The 22,838-nt window shown below is 33.0% G+C and overlaps 1 protein-coding gene across 1 annotated transcript; it reads left to right on the top strand.

Moving 5' to 3' along the window:
- The first annotated feature begins 2,277 nt into the window (after positions 1-2,277).
- On the top strand, positions 2,278-13,174 carry LOC111057922 (solute carrier family 25 member 35). Its single transcript, XM_022345401.2, has 4 exons — positions 2,278-3,182; positions 8,778-8,996; positions 12,308-12,425; positions 12,866-13,174. Exons 1-4 carry the CDS (start codon positions 2,808-2,810, stop codon positions 13,066-13,068), a joined length of 915 nt encoding a protein of 304 aa, XP_022201093.1. The 5' UTR covers positions 2,278-2,807; the 3' UTR covers positions 13,069-13,174.
- Positions 13,175-22,838: the final 9,664 nt, after the last annotated feature.

The raw sequence follows: 22,838 nt of genomic DNA, 5'->3' as shown, positions 1-22,838 counted from the left end.
TCTTCTAGCATATTGCAATTTCAAAGCAAAAACCTAACCTATCCTTATGACACATTATTGAATATAATCTAAATAGAACCTAACCCTTAACCCTATTTTGTCAATTAGCTGAATTTCTACATTGTTGATTGTGGCAACCTTGCAATGCATGAAAGAGCTGATAGCGCCAACTGCTTTGTTAAAAAAATTGCATGGTTGCCTGTAAAGTCGGTATATGGGCGAAAGTTTTACGTGACAACGACTTTGAGTGGTAGAATAATTTTAATGTGAATATTCATTCGTATAGTAGGAAGAAGGATGATATAATAGTAACAATTTAAAACATTTATACAAAGAATTATATTTAAAACATTAATTTATACAAAGAATCTTGCACTGAACCACAACATTGTGATTACTACAACATAACCTATTCACTTATGCATGACATGATTATGCATTATGATTATTGTGATTACTACAGCATAAACCTATTTCACCTAAGCAGGCGCAGTCGTAGGAGATTGCTTGCGGCGCCTGTGCAGGTTGACTGCTCCGTTTCACTCTCTCTCCAGGTGAATGCCTTCGGGTATTGCTGCTGCGCAGCGTTGCTCGCCACTGCTCCTATTCGTGCTCTTTCCAGACGACCGTGAACCGAAACGAACGCTCACACTCGCTCTCATTGTGAGCGCATAACGTGGGAACGTAACGCAGTTTCTTGAAGTGTCACCCGGTAAACCAATTTATAAGACGTTGTCACGTCAATAATACACAAGGATAGCAACACAATTGCAAATCAAACACCGCCATTATAACGTGGATACTATAAGATACTATACTACTCACTATAGATACTCAAAGAATACTTTTGAATAACTATGTGATAACTGTGACCGTTGCTGGCCGTTACTCTGTATCTGTGACAAAGAGGGGCCGCGGAATTGGAAATATCTGGAACTCAAAATATCAATGTTAAAATTTAACAATTTAACATTTAATGTCCTATGCTTGGAAACTGTTGCTGGATGGAACTCCGAATATTTGTCAGACAGCAGAATTGGAAATATCCGGAACTCGAAATATACTGCTAGGCGGAATTGGGAGTATCTGGAACACAAATTATTTGTTTGACAGATGGCGGAATTGGAAATATCTGGAACTCAAAATATCGGTGTCAAAGTGGGAGTACTATTAAGGTTCGAACCCACTAGAACGTATCAGACACGGACCGTGTCAGACCATGCCAGGCACGTAAAATAACAACTATGCCCACTACACCGGATCAACAGCGGTCTATGCCAGTACATTACGCGTATGGTACGCGTATGATACGGGTATGATACGCGTATGATACGCGTATGATGCCCGGTCAGAAGTTGTTGGGAACGCGTCAGTTAGCAAGAGAATGTAGCGGTGAACTGGTTACCAACGCGGTGCATACGCGGTTACAACGGGGTTTGCAGGCGTCACGTGCCATGCAAGGAGCGTTCCGTCACAGACAAAATATACTGGCTGACAAATGTTGACCTGGACGTGCATGGCACGCTCCGTGCTTGGCCGGTGACGGAACGGTCTAATGGGTGCATTACATATCAAATGATGCAAAGAATATTTTTTTGCATGTGTCGGTACGGGCACGGTCATGGTATGATACGTTCTAGTGGGTTCGAACCTTTAATGTGTTTGTGATTGAGAAATGGTTAAAGTCTGACTTATTTTCTGGAATGATATGAACTAATTAGCTGACATTCATAGCTCATTATATATTACTTTTGGACGGAAATATTGGACTTGAACTTTAAACAGTAAAAACAACTTGGTTGTATATTGGTTTATCAAATAATAGTCATGTACATATTATGCAAGTTTTCAAAACTCTGTTATCTGTTTCAAACAAGACTGACGACTGTTGATGAATTTATTTTAGGTTAACTATATAGAATACTTCATATTGTTTTGGGATAAATTTGTTTCATCACACATTTACACAGTCTCGCCAATAACGATCGATATTGTGAGTTCGATATATTTCCAATTCCACATACTTCCAATTCCACCAGCTGACAAGATATTTTGAATTCCGCCGGCCTGCACGATATTCGGAGTTCTGCCTGTCAACATATTCAGAGTTCCATATATTTCCAATTTCGGCTAGCTGCAAAATATTTTGAGTTTCAGATATTCCCAATTCATGCGACCCGACAAAGAGAAGCTGCCTACTCTAGTCGGCCGTGGAGACTGCACAGCCTTCTTAATCGAAATAACTCTGTCTAAATAAAATAAGGCACTACAGGTGGCACTACTGAATTCATTCATAACCTTACCTTATCATTCATCATTGCCGTATCACTTCAAAAAGGTTAAGAGTTGCGTAAAGTTTGTAAACAGATTACAATAAGTAGTATTGTTTAACCAAGTTAATTACCAGTCATAAACTTTCTATATTATGCAATAATAATCTTTTATATTTTAAATTAATCTCACATTCATGACTTCGTACCGTTTGAATTAAGTAAGCAGGAAAATTTATATTTACCCAGTTTTAAACTTACTTGCTATGTTAGCAGTTGGATGTTTTAGAATTTATTGTTTGTAATTTATTATATTATCTATCTACTCTATTTGAATTAGTAATACTTCAAGTTGATGATTACAAAAAAAAAAAAATGTAGGTACCGCATATTTTAATATATTTAAAAGTGTAGGTCCTTAAGTTTTTGTAGCTCTGATTTTATGACTGATTGTGATCTAGTTTATTTGTTTTCACTATTGATCTACTGTCCTGTATAGAATTGCAATATTGGTTTGTCAGAATCTTGTTTGAAATAATGGAGTTTATAACGGGTGCTATAGCAGCGATTGGAGCTGGAATCATAACTAATCCTTTAGATGTTGTAAAGGTCAGATTCCAATTACAGGGTGAATTGAAAAGAAAAGGTGCTCATAAAATTCATTACAGAAATTTCTTTCATGCTTTCTACGTAATTGGTAAGACAGAAGGTATAACCGCCTTACAGAAGGGACTGGGCCCTGCACTTGTGTTTCAAGTGTTACTAAATGGTACAAGGCTGGGTGTGTACGAGATGGCTGAAAAAAGAAAACTAAATCTTAAACCTGATGGAAGAGTATCTTTATTGAACACAATTTGTATTGGATCAGTAGCAGGGGTCTTAGGAGCGTTTGCCGGGAGTCCTATGTATTTGGTAAGATTTTTTTCTTTAAATCAATTATTCTTGATTCATCTAATAACAAAGTTAGTATAAATTATTATGGCCCGGTTGCACAATAGCCGGTTAAATATTAACCGTGATTAACTTTACGAGAACCTATCCGAGAAGGCGTTTTTGAAAAGATGGAATTAATCACGGTTGAAATTTAACCAGCTTTTGTGCAACGGGCACTATGAGTTTTATATAGGCTTCTATTCATTTGCACGTAACAGTCGTTTTTGTTCAAACCCACCTATTTAATTCCTCAATTTTTTATTTTACATCCATGATCATCAGTAAATTGGATAGATCATAGATGACGTCACAAAAACAATGGACTATTCTAATGCCAACCATTTAACGGTACTCGTATATCAAAGAGGTGTCAGGGAAGATGTAGGTCGATAAAGGCCATGCCACACCAACATTGCTACCGCCGCGGGTTATCAAGTGTCTAGCCCTTTGTTATCAAGTATACAAGGTCACATAGAACTCGCTTAGTAGGTGGGAGTACCGGCTAGTAATGCGCGCTAACACTTGCTGAGTGATTTTTCTTCGTTACCATAGCGGATGCGAAGCGAAGCGGTGTGACTTGTCATATTTTAATGGAAAGAGTTTTTTATAACTGGCTACATCACTGCTGGCTTCTCCCACTACTCAAGAGTACCGCTGCGGGAGCAAGCTCAGTGTGACATGGCTTGCTAAAAAACGCCTATTAGCTCACTACTGCCAGCGGTACCCTACTGGTGGTAGTCACCGTACCGGTGTGGCAAGGCTTTGAGAGTGCAAGTAAACACAAACGCGTTGTCTCTAATGAGAGAGCATATGTCAAGAAGGTGTAGGTGTGGGAGCGTAAACAGGTCTTGAGAAGCCTATATTTTGAAAATCAAACATGTTTGATATTTCTGGATGACTAATCAATACGAAATCACATCATCTCCTATACACCCACACTCGGCACTGACCGTGGCCACCACACTGATTATTACAGCCTTTGTCTGTAGTCTGTGCTCTGGAGAGGCGGGGAAATGTATCGTGATGGAATTTTCGTGTCATTCGATAAATACCTTTTCCCCACACCTACACCCCTTATCATCATCTCTTTGAATTATGCGTACCCTAAGACATCTAGGTAATTAATTTAAGCGCATAAGATGGATAGTATAATACTCTTATTCATTGATATATTTACCTTTGTTTAAAATAATTGTCAGTCAATAGATAACAGATTGTTGTCAACTGAAGAATGCAGTCCAAATTTAAGTTAGAATGTGGGAGGTGGAAAGTTTTTAATATTATAGTATAAAATTGGTTGCTGCTGATTAAACTGTAGAGATTTTTCTGATTCCCTGAGATGTTAGGACAGTCTCCCAATTATCAAATCAAACAATTATCGTATCCTAATTATTACATGGGCTGGATCGCAACTATTGCAGTCTGACAAAAGACACTTCAATGTCCCACCCATGCTTTGTTAACCTAGTGTCTCTTCGAGGACCAGAAGTTCCATGCTCGGTGAAGGCATCTGAACATGGTCAAGCCGGGTACGCACTGCACTGCACTGGTTTTGCTATAGACTTAGTTTGGTCGATTGGACTAGAGTAACCATTCATGACAAGGCTGAATACAATTTTAATGCATTTTTCAATATGTTTAACGGTTTGTTCTTGGACTCATTTCCAGTTGTCAAACGTAGACCGGATATTTCCAATAAATCTAAGGCTAAAAAGTTTCTCAATTCACCGGCTCTGAACATACTTAAAAATTACGTTTTGATTGCCTACTATAAACTGAAAAAAGAAGGTACAGAATCAGCTAGGTTGACTTACAATAGTATTAAAAAGCTATACAGAAGTGAATTGAAAGTGGCTCAGTTAAACCACAATGCGAATTTGATTGAAGCAGCTAACAATAAATGCTCAGCAGCTTGGAAAATTATTCGAAATAATTCCAAGCCCGCTAAATCTACCGCTACTTCTATCTCAGCAAAGGAATTCAACAAACACTTTATCAGCTCCATTGAGAAAATTTATAAAGATATTGAGCCTTCACAAATTTCTGCTGTTGACCTGCTGAACTCTTCCCCAAAAACGCAGGCAACTTTTGTAATAAAAGAAGTAACCTGTATTCAAGTCCTCGAAATAGTTTCTAGAATGAAGTCTTCCACCACCAAAGACATATATTCTCACTCTAGCTCCCTTATTAAAGAAGTAATTGAATTCATTTTACAGCCGCTCACCACAGTTTTAAATGCATGTATGAAATCATCAGTTTTTCCATCCTTGCTGAAACATTCAAGAACCATTCCGATTCATAAGAAGGGTGACATAAATTTTCCAGATAACTTCAGACCAATCTCCATCCCACCTATCTTTGGAAAAATCCTAGAATATATTATCGCAACCCAACTCTATGACTTCCTTGAATTAAATTGCTTGTTTACAGATTCCCAGTTTGGTTTTAGAAAAGGGAAGTCAACAATAGACGCTGTGCAATCAGTTATAACCGAAGTTGAGGAGGGCTTTAATAGTAAAAAATACACAGGATTAATTCTATTCGATCTAAGTAAGGGATTTGATGTCGTGGATCACTGCATCTTGTTGAATAAATTACAGTTTCTTGGTGTCCATGACAATACTCTTAAACTTTTAGAATCCTATTTGGAGGGTCGTACTCAGTCAGTGTGTATTAACTCAAATATTTCTGAGCCACTTAATGTACCACATGGAGTACCTCAAGGGTCCATACTGGGACCGTTATTGTTTCTAGTGATGATGAATGATATAGGATTGAATATTTCATCTAAAATAGTTTGCTATGCCGATGATTCATCTTTGGTCACAAACGATGTGGATCTGGGTGTCCTCCATCAAAAAATGTCTAGCAGTAAGGGTGAGGCTTCAGACTGGTTTAGAGCAAACCGCCTGTTTCTAAATACAGCCAAGACTCAAACATTGGTGCTTGGACTCAGAAAGATTAGTGAGGGAGTAGATAGTGCAAAGCTTCTGGGCATAACATTAGATCAGAAACTTACATGGATACCCCATATTGAAAGTGTTTGCTCAAAATTAAGTATGGTTTTATATCTCCTTCGCAGTCTTAAGGATTGTGTTCCTTCAAATTACCTGAGAATGTGCTACTTTGCCTTTTTTCAAAGCGTTTACACGTATGGTTTAGTCTTATGGGGCTGCGCCCCAGAGGTTCAAAAAGTATTCTTGCTCCAGAAAAAAGCTATAAGAATTATATGTAACGCTACTTATCTGGAGCATTGTAAGCCATTGTTTATAAAGGAGAAAATTATGACAGTGCACAGTTTGGTAGCTTTCAAACTTCTCCTCCAGATAAAGAATAATTTAGGTTCTTATAGCCGCAGAGTTGACATTCACTGTCATAATACTAGAAATAAGACAAAAATAGATATACCATATACAAGACTCAAAAGAATATCAACAAGTCCAAATCAAGTTTCATTGAAATTATTCAACACATTACCCGAGATAGCCAGGAACCTACCAATGCCAATTTATAAGAAAAACCTAGAGCGCCTACTATTGAATAATCCTTTATACTCAATTTCAGATTTCTTCCAACTACCAGTGAAGGACTATTTTCAAGTCAAATAGGTAGTGAAATAATTCAATAGGCTATTAATCATGTAAATGTACTTAATTGTTCTTCCTCAGTTTTTCATCTAATGCAAGACAATTTTGTATTTATTCGATACATTGTTACTTTTTCTGTATTGTCATATCATATCGTACTAAGTGTAACTTTCACTGTATAATTCAAAACTTAAATCTATGTATTATATTGTTGACTGACGTTTCCGATAGCATTGTATGTATGCATTGAAGGAATAAAAGGCATTCTTATTCTTATTCTTATTCTTATTCTTACGCTTTACCTGGAATCATCGATAGTAACTATTGCCATATAAATAATAAGTTCCAGTTCACTCGTTGTAAACCGTGCCTGATTTTATCATGTTCAATTGTCTTGGCCAAGCATGGTGAAACCGGACACCAGACTATTAACATGATAAAGGTTTACCATTTTCAAAATTCCCAGTAAAATGAAGGCTTACAAAAAGCAATAACCTGCTATACTCTCATTCTTACAGCTTTTTCATGGATCTACAACACTCCGAGTGTTTTAATGGAGTTAACCCGAACATAAAACCATAACTGATTGGAGTAGGACAATATAAGTGAGTTTCACATACCTTATCAAATGGGACGAAAGACATTGAGAGCAATATCAAGAACTTTAGCCCATTCAATACAACCTCTCAGAAACTACATCAATGTGCGGCGGCAATCTCAGCACAAACTTAAATCGATAATCATTATAGTGGGGTATCATTAGTATATTATTAGCAACTTCTTTTTTATGTATATTAAAATAATTATTTAAATGTTTTGTAAATAAACTACTCTGGATGTAATTCATTGGCAATCAGAGAAATTGAATTTAATCATCCACAAAGATTTATAGCGTTGATAGTGTTGAAGGTTAAACACACGTGTAGGAGCTTATATTGGTATCATCCTGCATACAAAGTAATAATATTTGTTTTAGTCGGCAGTGACGTAGCCACGATTTGATTCATGTAATTACCCCCAAAAAATAAAATTGCAAATTTGGATTTGTAGATATAAAAATTGAAAAGCAATAATAATAATAATGTCTCTGGTCGAGGGTACAACACGACCAGAGGAGTTTATTCAAATCATAGACATGATTACAAAAAGCATATAAGCTACAATTATTTACAAAGTATTAATACAATTTGTTGATTATTTGCTGATCTAAGAAAGCATTAATACAATTTGTTGATTATATACTGATCTAAGAAAATGTGGCCCCCACTATATATGAATATGTGTCGGGATGCCACTAATTTCGCTATTGATTAAGATTTTATGTCAAAAGTAAAAATTCTAATAAAGATACATCTTGCGAGACATTAGAAGTTCATGAAAACCACATTTATATACACAAATTTAAAAAAGAAAATTGATAACCTAAGATGTAGAAATTTTATAAAAAACATTTATAATACTCATGGGAAAAAATCATTAAAATGAAGAAAATAAGAATGAAACAGTATGAAAAATTTTTCATATAACTAATTGTTCTTCATGATTGATTCTATTGGACAGGAGCCAATTTTTTGTTTTCGATTTGAATGAATTGATTGGAACTGTTTTTTAATGGCTATTGGCAGTTTATTGAACATTTTTGGTCCTAAATATGTGGCTGACCTATGAGCAGCTGATGTTGTCATCCTGGGAATTGCCAAGTCCATGTTCCTTCTGCGTGTTCCTTGCAATACAGACTTATCATTAATATCCGAAGAAGGAAATAGCAATGTTGCATGCATATGACAATTTACTTTCACTTCTAAAAATTCAATGTTCTTCTACTCATCACTTTTCATGCCTCCTCTAACAAATCTAAAATTGCTCATATTCATCCGCCTCTTCTTGTGCTTGAACCTCAAAAGTAGCCAACTGTTATTCAATAAATGCAATGCTATAAACTTGATTTTTCAATTCATTAATATTAAATTAATGTTTATGATTTCAGGTGAAAATACAATTACAGTCTCAGGCTGCAGCTAGCATTGCAGTGGGTCACCAACATCAACATCAAGGAACGATCGAAGCTCTTGCCAACATAAGTCGGCAGTATGGGGTTGTGGGGCTATGGCGGGGGGTGAGTGGCGCCTGTGTACGCTTGGCCGTTGGATCGTGCTCTCAGTTATCTGGGTTCTATTTGACAAAGGAACTGCTAGAAAAGCATCAGGTAAGTGACATGGACATTTACTGTAGTGAGATTCGGGTTTTAAAGTCAGCACGTGATCAAAATTGGTTTACCAACCTTGTCTATCATTAGACAGAGATGATAGCTTTACACCAAATCGTATTTTGGCCATGAAGAAATATAATGAAGTACCAAAATATTTAATCTCGATTATGAGAATTATTTAATTAAATCATGAATATATTTTCTTGACAAATAAAATATATTTGAGATAGAATTGATATTATTAACAAGCAACAACTATTAATATCAGTATAGAATATATTTATTAGCCTCAATAGAATATCACAATTCGACATACAGGCCAGTCAACACAATACAGATCAGATTTACTGGGTTAACTTGAACCATATATCTACTACTGTAGAAGGCGGTGAGAAGGAAAATTGGCAACAATACCTTCCTATCATTTCTACTGACTTTGTAACGTGATCTAACTATAGTTACCTAAAGGTACAATCTACAGTTTACGACTCTAGCCGCGCTGTATATACGCTAATACACTGTATTGCTCTATTACTGTAGTCTATTATTCTGTATAATATTGTAGTCTATAACTTATATTATATATATACATAACGTTATGTGTGTCTTTTTTATCATTACTATAAAAATATCCAAGTTGTATAGGGTAGAAGTGGTAGGTTTGCATAATTTTGAAAACCCCTTAAAAATTACCCTTTTCTTGAAAATTCGTAGCTCTGGAACCAAAAATGGTAGAGTCCTGCGCGACCACTCAATTTATCGAAAATATCAAAAAACCAAACCTTACCTAAATTAATCCTCACCTAAGTTAATCCTGTATGCAGCGTCTATCTCTTTTCCAAAAAACGAATTACATTGTCATTTCAAGCCTGAAATGTACATTGTATAATTATATGATACAAAATTTACATGACTCTGTATCGAGTTTGGTATGCAGCCGTCTACTACAAGTATGAGGCAATGCTAACTGAGATGTCACCTGTATCGAGTTTGGTATGCAGCCATCTACTACAAGCATGAGGCAATGCTAACTGAGATGTCACCTGTATCGAGTTTGGTATGCATGTCGACTACAAGTATCAGCCTAACACTACGTGCATCCAGATCAGCCCAACACTACGAGTATTCGGATCAGCCCAACACTGATGTCATCACACTAAACTGAAATTCATACTGAGTGCCTTAACGGACTGTTTTCCAAAATTTGCATCGATAAAATCAACCGCATCAATAGTGAAAGAAATGAACATTTTTTGATTTATTGAAATTTTATGTGAAAATTAAATGTAACAATTCATCAATTCATTAAAAAAAATTTTTTTTGTTCAACATACTAAATTTTCATGCAATAAAAAATTGAATTTTTCTATCTATTAAATTTATGTGCAATTTCAAAAACTATTCTATATATATTTTTAATTTTCTGTTGAGATATTTTCCTTAAATTATGAAGCTAAATCAAAAGTAATTTTGATATTCTATACTTTGAAATATTGTTCGGAAACGTATAACAAATGCTATTGATGAATTTTCATAACAATTTTCAATTATAGTTGACATGTAATGTTTTTATAGAAAAAATTGTTACTGTTCTCAAATTTAATTTCAACAATTTTCATTTGTTTCAATGTAATTTTTTTTCTTTAAATTCTCAAACAGTAAAATTTTTTATGTCAAGAGGGGGGTATTTGAAATATTACATTTTTTCTCGATTGGAAAGAGAGACCAGAGAAACAGAATTAATAAAAAATTATAATATAGAGGATATATAAATTTAAAATAACAGTTTCGAAATAAAGTTTTATTGAGAACAAATATAAAATGTAAATTCTAAACTTGTAATTTATAATTTTTTGGAATTTAATATCAATGACGTATCCATAACGTTGACACTGATTTTGAGGTGTGGTCTTTGCTCTGTACTTTGTGCTTGGTCTTCTCTAGAAAAATGGTGGCTGGCTATGGAAAATGTTTTGTGCTCTCTGAATATTTTTCTGTTTAATAGAAATTTATAATGTTTTAAATTGAGTTTTGAACAGTTTTATGGTGTTCTAATTTTGTATGAAATTGTTTTGTGTGTATACAAGCCTATAGCCATTGTTTTCAACTATATAAACTGGATAAGTATTTTAGCTTGTAATGATGCTAGGATGTTTAAGTGTGTAAGGTATTGTATTGTGGATTTGTGTTGTATATTGCCAAAATTCTTCTGAAGATTATAAGTTGGTTTGCTCTGAAAACTGGATTTCTCATTCATAGGCGATAGATCCATTCATAGTTTATCAAGAATCTACCACTTTGGAGCCGATAACTTCCTGTAGGTTAATAGGTGTGAAATGCTATCCAACCTATTTAGGAGAAATTGGTAGCACGTCAATAACTATACAGGGTATGAATTTGAAAAAAATCGGTCAAGTTATTTTTGAGAAAATCGTGAAAAACATGGTTTTTCAGTAATTATCCGCCATTTCTCTCAAGAATATCACGGAGCTCCTGCAATTTTCTCAGAAATGAGACTCATGTCAGTTGATAGGGCTTATAAATAGCTATCCATGGTATAAATTTGAAGAAAATCGTTAGAGCCGTTTTCGAGAAAACTGTGAAAAACATGGTGTTTTAGTAATTATCCGCCATTTTTTCCGCCATTTTGAATGCAATTTTATTGAATTTCTTATAGTCGGATCCTTATGGTATAAGGACCTTAAGTTTCAAATTTCAAGTCAATCGGTTGATTAGGAATGGAGTTATCGTGTTCACAGACATACACACACACACACACACACCACACACACACACACACCACACACACACACACACACACACACACACACACACAGACCAACACCCAAAAATCATGTTTTTGGACTCAGGGGACCTTGAAACGTATAGAAAACTTGAAACTAGGGTACCTTAATTTTTTTTTGGAAAGCAATACTTTCCTTACCTATGGTAATAGGGCAAGGAAAGTGAAAATAGAATAAAAGTAAAACCAATGAGAATAGTAGGCTATTATTTTTAAAACGCCAAAGTGAATGGGAGTTGTGCCTTGTGCTGTGGGCCTACAAGCATTCACTCGTCCAAGAGTATCTTGAGCTGCTCATTCATTCAATCTGAGATTAGATCTAACCAATGTGCGTAGAATGCATTCTCATTCATTCATACAATCTATTCCACTTTCCTTGGATCAAACGTAAAGCCAACCACTTCTTATTCTACATGCCAAATTATAAACCAAATCAGATGATACTCCAAGTTGTTTTTGAATAGTATGGGAATTCAGAATTAAACTTTTTCATTATTTTTTTTAGGTGCTAAGTACAGAGAAAAGTTTGTTGAATACTATTGTAGCCAGTTCAGTCGGTGGTACTCTGACAGCTTTCACCATGAATCCATTTGATGTGATATCTACTAGGCTGTACAATCAAGGTGAGAATTTATTATTAATCACAAATCCATCTCCTACCAATTAATTCTCCAATTGTCAATATATATAAATGAATGTTTGTTTGTTCCCTATAGACTCGTAAACTACTTGACAGAGCGGCATGAAACTTTGGGAATATGTTTTGTGAATATTGGGGATGGTTATATTTGCGAGTGTCATGATTTCTCTAATGATGTGGAATATGAGTGGAGTGGATAGAAGTTTATTTATTGGCTTTCTATTTGGTGATCATTTTGGGAATTCGTCTTGTAAAATGAAGATAAATGTGGGGTTTTGCGTAATGTTATTAATTTCTTCAAATTTGTGAGATATAATGATAGTGTTTTTGAACTTTGAACATAATAGCCTGTGGTATGTGGGGTTTTGAGTGATATTATCAATTTGTGAATTATATTTTCAAATATATTGAATTGTTTTTCAGAGGTGGACAAGAATGGGAAAGGGCTACTTTATAAGAACTACATTGACTGTGTCAGAAAGGTTTTCAAGATTGAAGGCTTGAGTGGGCTGTACAAAGGTGTGATCCCCCAGTTTTCTAGAATTGGGCCTCACAGTGTTTTGTGTCTTGTTTTCTGGGACATTCTCAAGGATGAATTCAAGGAAAGTAGGTGGACACATATTTAATACTAGTCAATTTGAATTTATTATGTATTTTAGATAGTTTTATTTCAAAAATGAATTGTAAATAAGAGTGAAATAATGTCTATTAATTAGTAAAATATGAAATAAGTCCTTGTTTTGATGAAATTGAATTCCCTTATCAATTATCTGTACATAAATGGTTTTAGGTTTTTTAATTTATTCAATATGCTTATGAATTGAATTGAGTAGGTAGGCCTAGTTGAAAAATGTTCAGTTGCAGGGCAAGTTCTTCCAATCTTTCTCTTGATTGAATAGTATCTTATGTATATCTTTATTGGACATTTTAAAGAAATGTACAAGTTTGTTATGTAGTATTATAACGTTGCTAAGTATTGTCGAGTGAAATATATTTTTATAAAAAATATAATAATCGTTTTTTTTTTTGCAATAATACTGCCTCAACAAACTTTATAATGCATGTTATAGAGAAAGATTGACTGTGCATATTAAATTTATTTTTGCTCAACTCAAGATACGATACTTGATAGCATAACACATTTGCAAATAGACTGTTTAGAACTGTGATTCAAGAGAATAAATCAAACGTCGGCATGCTAACATGAGCAAGACAGACTGATGTCTGTGTGCGTTGCAACATTTGATCACATGGGGAGTGATTTTTCGTCCGTCTGCATGCGTTCGCCTATTTGCTATGAGCTGGAGGGCATATCACATTTCAATAAAAAGAAAAGAATATGCCTAACCATTATGTATATGTAAATTCACTTCAAACTGTCTGCACGCAATATCGATTAATGAATAATATCGATTCCTCCCAATCAATCAATGCTGCCAGATTAGAGAAAGTTTAACTATAATTTGTTTACATAAAAGTAGATGATGATACGTTGATTTATCACACATTTATTCGAATTTCTATAATTTATTACGTTTTAGCTTTCTTATCATAGCTGTCATATTTATGTAAATAATATTATTTGAGATTGGAATATTATAAAATTCAACTGTCAAATGGATTGAATTTTAAGTTGTAAGGGTGGGAATATAAATTATTTTATTCAATTTTTTTATACTAATGTTAATTCTACAATAATTGGACACAAAAAATATCCACAATTAATTCATACTCTATTGGAAATGGTCTTTAATATACTTGGCTACTATGATTCACGCGTTACATTGTGACCTAATTGACGAATTAAATTCCTATGATAATCTTACAAAGTGTTTATCAGTAGATGTTCTCATAAATAATAGCATAGAGTAAAGATAAGTATCAGTTGTATCTGATAATAGGGAGACATCATGACAACATTTCAACTTAAATCCCCCTGAAACCAGAATGTGCCCCGACTGACTTAACCTCTTCAACAGCTGATTCTTCTCAGTCGATCGTAGAACATTCTGGGTGGAACGATATGATCACTGGCCAGCTCAACAAGAGTAAATTATTCGAGGACATCCTCACTTGAAACAAAGTTCTGTAGCCTATACGATGCACATTCAATTTGTTGCTAATTGCTAGTAAATGTCCTCATGTGTGCAGGCGATAAAATGCATGTCTAGAGAATATTTTGATGTAATCAATCTGAAAGTGAATAAGTGCGGCTGGCTAGACTTTACCAGTGCAACAGTGATCATTCATATCGATATTAAAATATCTATAGTATTGAGTTGGTTTGGTTAGTACCAATGTACCTAGAATAATGTATCTAGTCTACCTGTATTCTAGGTACCTTGTTTAGTACTGTATTCTAAAAAAATTTAGAATATAACACTTTTATTTATGAAAACAACAAAACACAAATTGAGATAGTCAACCACAATTATAAAAGTGGTACCTACCGTGGCAATAAAAGTGGTTGACTATTTCAATTTTTGTTTTCATTGTGGAAAAGTACCACAACATTAAACACAACTGTAACATTTTTATTCTTAGGCCCGGTTGCACAAAAGCCGGTTAAATTTTAATCATGATTAATTTCGCGAGAACCAATCAGAGAAGGCGTTTTTGAAAAGACGGCTTCTGTGATTGGTTTTCTTGGTATTAATCACGGTTAGTATTTAACCAGCTTTTGTGCAACCGGTACTTGAAGTATATATTTTTTAAATAGTGTAAATAAGATACTGCACAGATAATGGGCCATATGAATAAAAACTGAGCATGGAGCATAAGGTTTTGCTCATGAGCATTAGGTAGAAGCATAAGCATTTGCTCATTTTTATATGAATAAGCTTTACCTTAAATGCTCCTGAACTCTGGAGCAAATGCTCACGTATTTTAAATCAGCTGATTCGCCTTACTTTGTTTTTATAGTGAAAGGTTAGAATGTGCTACTCACGTAAGCGCTAAATATGCAAGTATAGACACCGCTTATGTTTGGTCGTCTGCTCTGTTCTCCATCAATGAATTGAGTTATGAATTTTGAAATAATTGCGTGAAAAAAATAATGTTATCTCTATAATAATTTTCAGCATAATCTTATTATCTCAATAACCTTCTTATAATAGTCTACACTGTCATCTTCTTAAATGCCTATTTCCTATTCTGTGATGACTATCTTTATATCCTATTGGTATCTTTTGTATTTATTCTTTTGTAGGAATATTGGTGATATATCATGGTTGAATCTTAAAGGAGTTTCATAGTTCTACACTATTGGTTCTCAAAACTATGTGGTATAGTTTCCTCTTCCTCACACGAATTAGTTGAGCCATTTTACTATGATCAAAAGGAAAAAAGCTGCTCTAAACTCTAGACTCACCTTTTTTTAAGCATTTGCTTTAAAAGTTGAACAAATGCTCTAGTTTATTCATACAATTTTGAGTATAATCTTTTACTTTTAAGCAAATGTTTAAACTATTTTTTTGATGAGCATGAGCAAAAGGTTTTGCTCACATTTATTCATAGAAAATGAAGCATATGCTTCATATTTTAGAATTATGCAAATGCTCAACTTTATTCTGTAATATTACATTTTTTCTCGATTAAAATTGAATCTTCAATTCGAGATCTATAAAACTTGATAGTAAATATCAGAGTAATCGATATGCAGATAACTTTTTAACTGAGAATTTATTGTAAATAATTGTGTTGCATTCCATGGTATCACCGAAACAGAGAAACAGAATTAATAGATTATTTAAATATAGATGATATATAAATTTAAAATAACAGTTTCGAAATAAAGTTTTATTGAGAACAAATATAAAATGTAAATTCTAAACTTGTAATTTATAATTTTTTGGAATTTAAAATCAATGACGTGTCCATAACATTGACACTGATTTTGAGGTGTGGTCTTTGCTCTGTACTTTGTGCTCAGGCTTCTCTAAAAAATGGTGGCTGGCTACTGAAAAGTGTTTTGTGCTCTCTGAATATTTTTCTATTTAATTGAAATTTTAATGTTTTAAATTGAGTTTTGAACAGTTTATAGTGTTCTAATTTTTGTCTATAATTATTTCTTGTGTTTACAAGCCTATAGCCATTGTTTTTTCAACTACATAAGTGGATAAGTATTTAGCTCGTAATAATTTTAGATGCTTAAGTGTGTAAGGTATTGTTCTTTGTGGATTTGTTTTGTATATTGCCAAAATTCTTCTGAAGATTATAAGTTGGTTTGCTCTGAAAACTGGATTTCTCATTCATAGGCGATAGATCCATTCATAGTTTATCAAGAATCTATTACGTTGGAGCCGATAACTTTCCTTAGGTTAATAGGTGGAAAATGCTATCCAACCGATTTAGGAGAAATTGGTAGCACAGCAAATGTTACCCCTGTGGTGGGACCGAATTACAAAATAAATATGTCCCAAATGGTACACCATGAAATCCCTGGTTATAAAAAATTATTGGTAGGATAGATGTCTTGATAGGTTATGAATGGTATACTGCTGAATGGGAGGTCAGTTCTGGAGTGGTCAAGTTTTAATGAATACAGTTTTAATGAATTATCAGTGCATATTACAAAATGGCAAACATTAAAAATGATCTGAATCTTATAGCATTCCTAACAAAAAAGTTTGATGAGCAAAATGCTAGGTTTGATGATATGAAGCAAGAATTTGCTAGCATTAGATTAGAGCAGGTTAGTATAAACCTTCTATTAAAAGATACACATGAAACATTGAAAGATAATCATGAAGATGAAAGCAAATTGAAGCAGGATGATAGTAGTGTTAATATACAAGATCAATTAGTTCAAGTTTCAGATAATGCAGGCCTAGTTACTGTTATTGAAAAAGTAAATCCTAGTGAGATAGTAGAATTGAGTAATGTAGTAGGTAGGGAGTTGTCTTTATTGAAAGTCAACAGTAAAGAAAGTAGTATTGCCAAATTGAAAGTTAGGAAAACAGTAAATAAAGTGAATGTTTACATGAGACAGGTTTCTGTAGAGGTTAGGAACAATGTAAACAAAATGAATCTTGCTTTGAATCAAGTTGATGAATTCAACTTTCAATTGAAAATTGAAAGGGTGTATGCAAAGCATTATTTAGTAAACATGACTAACTTTTGTTAGCAAATTGCTTTGTTGAAACAAATGAACCCATGAATAAAATCATGTTCTTGAAGAAAACAAAGCAAAAAAGTCACCATTGATGTGTTAGTATTCAAAGGTTGTTTCAAGTTGCTTATTTACAAGATGATGACTGTGAATCACATGATGAAAGGGTATTCCCCAGCACTATGTTATGATTAGGAATCCTGTGTTATGCCGGGATTCAGAATAGCATAATCGCTACGCAGTGTATGGTAAGAGTCCATAATTGTGTCTTTTTTCTTTCCTGTAGCCTATTTTTCTTGGCCCTTAATCTTTTCAAATTTCGATTCTTTCCTGTCTTTGTGTAATGTTCAGTAAAATTCTTCTATGATGCATATCTTAACCAATCTTGTCCATAGTCATTTAAATTTGTATTTTTTTTCTGAAATAATTTTGGAAGTTAAAATAGTAGCTTATTTTCCTAATCTTTAAATTGTTGATAAAACTTAACTTTTCTAAAATCTATCTATTGTAGTGTAAATAATTGTTTGCTTGCGGTATATTTTTTCATCATGTATTACATATTTTAATTATGTCTATTTTCTGTCAGGTATCATATTAGGTAACTAGGTTTTTCAGAGCAAATTATGTCCCATTTTCTTATTTTCAGTGTATTTTTATTAAGAGAACCCGAGTTCAAATCTCGACCGGGGCAAAAGTTTTTGACCATAGCACAATCACATAGATACGGCCACCCCGTCTTTCGGAGGAGACGATAATCCGTTGGTCCCGACTACCTAAAAAGTAGTAAAAAAGTAGTCATCTCTCATCATCAACCATCTCACTCATTACCCACGCACAAGCCTAAGAGCTTATGTGGGCATCACCCTCAGTATTATTATTAGGTATTATTATTACTATTTAGTTCTCACTTTTGATTTACTTGTTTATTTAGTTGTCCGTCTGTTTGTATGTTCTACAATAACTTTAGAAAAAAATGATCAATCAGCTTCAAATTTGGAACACGTATTCTTCGAACCTTTTTAAACACTTTTATTCTAGTTGCTCTGACAAACTTCTAACATGCCATGGATTTTCGATTATATCTCGGCTCATAGGCCACGTAGAGCCTTCTGGTTTTCACTAGCTGATTCGTACCATCTGACACTACAATTTAAGTAAAATTTTGATTGAAGGATTCAAGGACGAAAAACAGGAAAGAGTGTGAGTTGTTCATGATTTTGCTGTTTCAAACCTTGTATATAAAAAATGCCATCAGAGCTTCATAGAGCGGTGTGGTCTAGGAGGTAGAGAGTCTGCTTAGCATGCTGATAGTATAGGTTCGATTCCCCTCATTTTCTCTTTTTTTTTTTGCAAACAATTTTAATAATAATTTTCTCCCTATCATTCATATGATTCTATCATACAACTGTAGCAGAACAAGTAGGCTAGTGCAAAATTCATTTTTGCAATAATTGTGATGGATGTATTTTGTTTGAATTAGTGTTGAGAGCTACACTCTCATCCTTACAGGATCTCTCTGTCGAAAAAGCCATAACCATAAATAAAAAGATAAACTACACTCTACGTGGACAAATGTAAAATTTAAATGAATCTAACAATCTTCGACTTCCATTTTAATTAGTTCAGCGACTAGGAAATTCCCAAAGTCTCTGTGTGGTCTAGAACTTGCTTCTAGATTTTGTTCACATTTTTAGATAGTGAATAATTTTAAGTGAAAACTAAAAAGATAAAAATAACATTAATTTTAAAAAATTATCAACTCTTTTAAAAATGCACTAAAAAGAAGAAAATAACTTTTTTATCAGACTACTTGGTTAAAAAAAAAAAATTTCACTTTATATCCCTTGTCACGTTATTTTTTATAATTAATAACGATTAGCCTCCTGCTTGGCATCAATCGGTAGAGCATGAGAATTATTTCAATAATTATAAAATCTGATCGTGGTTTTACTAGGATATAATCTCACTAAAAATCTTTATAGGCCCAGACATGAGCTTTCACAATAATACTGATAATTTATTATATATTATTATATAATATTTATTATTATATTATAATAATTTATTATTTATTATATATATATATAATTTATTATATATATAATACTGATATTTTATATATATATATTATTTATATATTATATATATAATTTATTATTATATTATATTTATTATATTTATATATATATATATAGGAGTGATCCGTGGTCTAGTGGATAGAGTGCTTGCGTAGCAGCATAGAGATCCCGGGTTCAAACCCCACTGAGAGCCAAAAGTTTTTTAAACAGATCACTCCCGTGTTATCGGATGGGCACGTTAAACTGTCGGTCCCGGCTGAAGTATGACAGTCGTAAGGCCCATTGACGGCTTAAATTATATATTCAGGCGGTGGAACATTCCCGCAAGGAACTCCCCACCAACAAAAGCCATACGAATTTATTATTATTATATATATATATATATATATATATATATATATATATCCTATAGTATTGAGGAATAAAAGGAATCGTACACCATAAAAAAATTTGATACATATATTAACAAATATCTCAAAAAATAAGTCAAAACAAAAATATATAGAGTGACAGAAATATATAATATAAGACAAACGATAATCGAGATCAATAAATATCACAGGTTAATACTATTTTTTAAGTTCTATAGCACGAAACGCTACCATGTGCTTTCATTTCATGATCATATGCATTTATTTGCATGTAGCTTCGATATCAACTTGCTGATACTTGTCGACTTGGACAATTCTATTTCAAATATAAATTTCTTAAATCAAAGCATGATAAATTGACAAACCAATAATCCAAATATATATTAAATTCTATGGTTTCCAATAGATTTCTTTATAATAAATATTTTTTATCTCAGGGTGCGAGATTCGGCACCTGACGGAATAGATAATCAATTCATCTAGTGAACCAGAGCTACATTATATTATCGCAAATTATACTGTAGAAATTAATGATCATATGAATATTGTATTAACAGCCTAGAACTTAGTATTCTTTTGATTGATGGATCTTTTGATCTTTGGATTGATTCGTTACTATCTAATAAAATACCTTTTATACTATCTTTAAACTTGCACAAGTATTTTTACCAATTTCTTAATTCATAAGACCCTTTCGACGAGCTAGCTTTGATTCTTATTTCATTTCGAAGCACTGAAGGCGCCCTATCACTATTTCAAATATTATTCACTCACATGCTGGAATTTTCTATGATCTGCTGATGGCGATCCAAACTCCTGGTGATCCTGGATTATTTGTAGCCGAAGTCGTCTCTTCCAAGGGGTTAAAAAATTATTTAAAATGACTTTTGCTTTACAATAGCATCACAAAGTCTTATGAGAAAATTTAGTAATTTGATTTAACTTTAAGTTATTAAAAGGTACAGTAAGATATTGCGCTCTATAATTTTTGGTGACATCTCATGGTGGTGGTTGGCAGGCAAGTGTCGAAGTTCTCTTTTCTCATTTACAATTTTTCATTTCCAATTTCCAAATTTACATAAAATTTAAATAATCTGTTCCTCCGCCATTCATGGCTCAAATAGACCGTACCAAACTATTAGATTATTACTTATGTTACATCTTTAATAATTTATTTGCCTTCGGGCCATATCCAAAACATAAACTGTACAACAATAACTCATAAATTCTTATCATTTGTAGAAATATATACAAATATATTTGAATCGGCTCACTATTGCCGCCTATCAATTGCTACCATTTGATTGGTGCATGCAAATTATTGTAGTATTCATGTGCCTAGGAACCTCCTACTTCCGTAATACATTTAATTATTTTTGTCTGGGTTTTTTAATACGTTTTTTACATGCAAAGTAATTTTTTTACAGATTAAAGGTTGTTTTTCATATTACGATATTTAGCCACGTGGAACCTTTGGTTCCTCAAGTTGAATACTGTTTTGTTACAATAAGTTTCTGCCAAGGTGTTTGGTCAGATTCTACGTTATGCGACTCGGTCGATCATTAGGTCGCCGATCAGTAGATGTTTTATGCCTAACCTCAAATTTTCAATATTTTATATAATATTATATAGGTAGCAAAACTTATTTTCATTTCTATTTGGCTGTTGTAAAATTTAGCCATGATGCCTGATATTATCTAATCTTTAACATTATCATCTTTGGCGATATTAGCCTATTATTTCACTTAGACCTATAAATTTCTTCAAATAGGAATTTTTATTTATCCATCCGAATTTCGAACGTTACACCCTGAAAAAATTTCTAATTACAAGTCAAACGATAAAAAGTGTGGCTCAAACTTAGCTCGGTACCCTTCTTCTCCCTACTTCTATATTGAAGTTTAATCAAGTTTTAGCCACACTTTTTATCGTTTGACTTGTAATTATAAATTTTTTTCATGGATATAAAGTGTAAAGTGACATGTCAAATTATTATTGTAAGAGAAATATTTAGCAGCTTTAGTAATTTTCATAAACTCTGTATAATCAAAAGTTGAGGGTTTCAAAGATTACAATGCAAAACAGTTCTTGAGCGAGTTCTCTGAACCATGGGGGTCACAAGTTCATACAGATAGAAAAAAGATAAATTCTTTTAACCGTATATTATCATAATATGCTAGAATAGTATCAGTAGTTATTAGTAATTTTTCATATAGTGATAGCTAATAGTGGGTTATAGTAATTGCAAAAATAATAGACTATTTATTATTTTATATAGCCTATTACTAAATAAGTTTCATAGAATGTGTAAATTATTTATTATGCAGATTTTTATATAATTTGCATTCTTCAATTCCATTGAATTAAATTGAATTGTCATTCTGGGATATATTATGTCACACACTGTCAACAAATTTATTACTTTATATTTCTTTTCTATAAAATATATTATTGAAAGGAAATAAATTATGGAGGTTTCTGTTTTCTTCATGATCTATTCATTATTTGAGTTTATGAATTTTGTACTCAGAAATAAATATGGCTGTCTAGCAAGTAGTCAAATAGAAAAAAGCATGAAATATTTTTTTCTGTATACCCAGTTTCCAGTAAGTTACAATTAATCCAGAAGATATAAAGAATAATTTTATTTGACTTTAATTTTTATTAATGGACTAATCATATAAATAGATGGTATGGTGATTTAATAATAAATTATTTGATTTGAAGTTTCACTTTGAATTGAAAAAAAGTATAACAATACTTGATGGAGCCTCAATTTAATCATTGATAAAAATTAATCTGGAAGGATCTCATTATCAGATTATTTGCCAATGTGT

This window comes from Nilaparvata lugens, chromosome 2 (assembly GCF_014356525.2).
Source record: "Nilaparvata lugens isolate BPH chromosome 2, ASM1435652v1, whole genome shotgun sequence".
NCBI classification, from domain to species: domain Eukaryota; kingdom Metazoa; phylum Arthropoda; class Insecta; order Hemiptera; family Delphacidae; genus Nilaparvata; species Nilaparvata lugens.
The sequence above is the reverse complement of the archived record's forward strand: the minus strand, read 5'-3'. Positions and strand labels throughout refer to the sequence as shown.

Coding starts and splice junctions, on each gene's coding strand:
- LOC111057922 (XM_022345401.2), top strand. CDS start 2,808: ATGGAGTTTATAACGGGTGCTATAGCAGCGATTGGAGCTGGAATCATA. Junction 3,183..8,777: donor CCGGGAGTCCTATGTATTTG/GTAAGATTTTTT, acceptor TTATGATTTCAG/GTGAAAATACAATTACAGTC. Junction 12,426..12,865: donor TACTAGGCTGTACAATCAAG/GTGAGAATTTAT, acceptor ATTGTTTTTCAG/AGGTGGACAAGAATGGGAAA.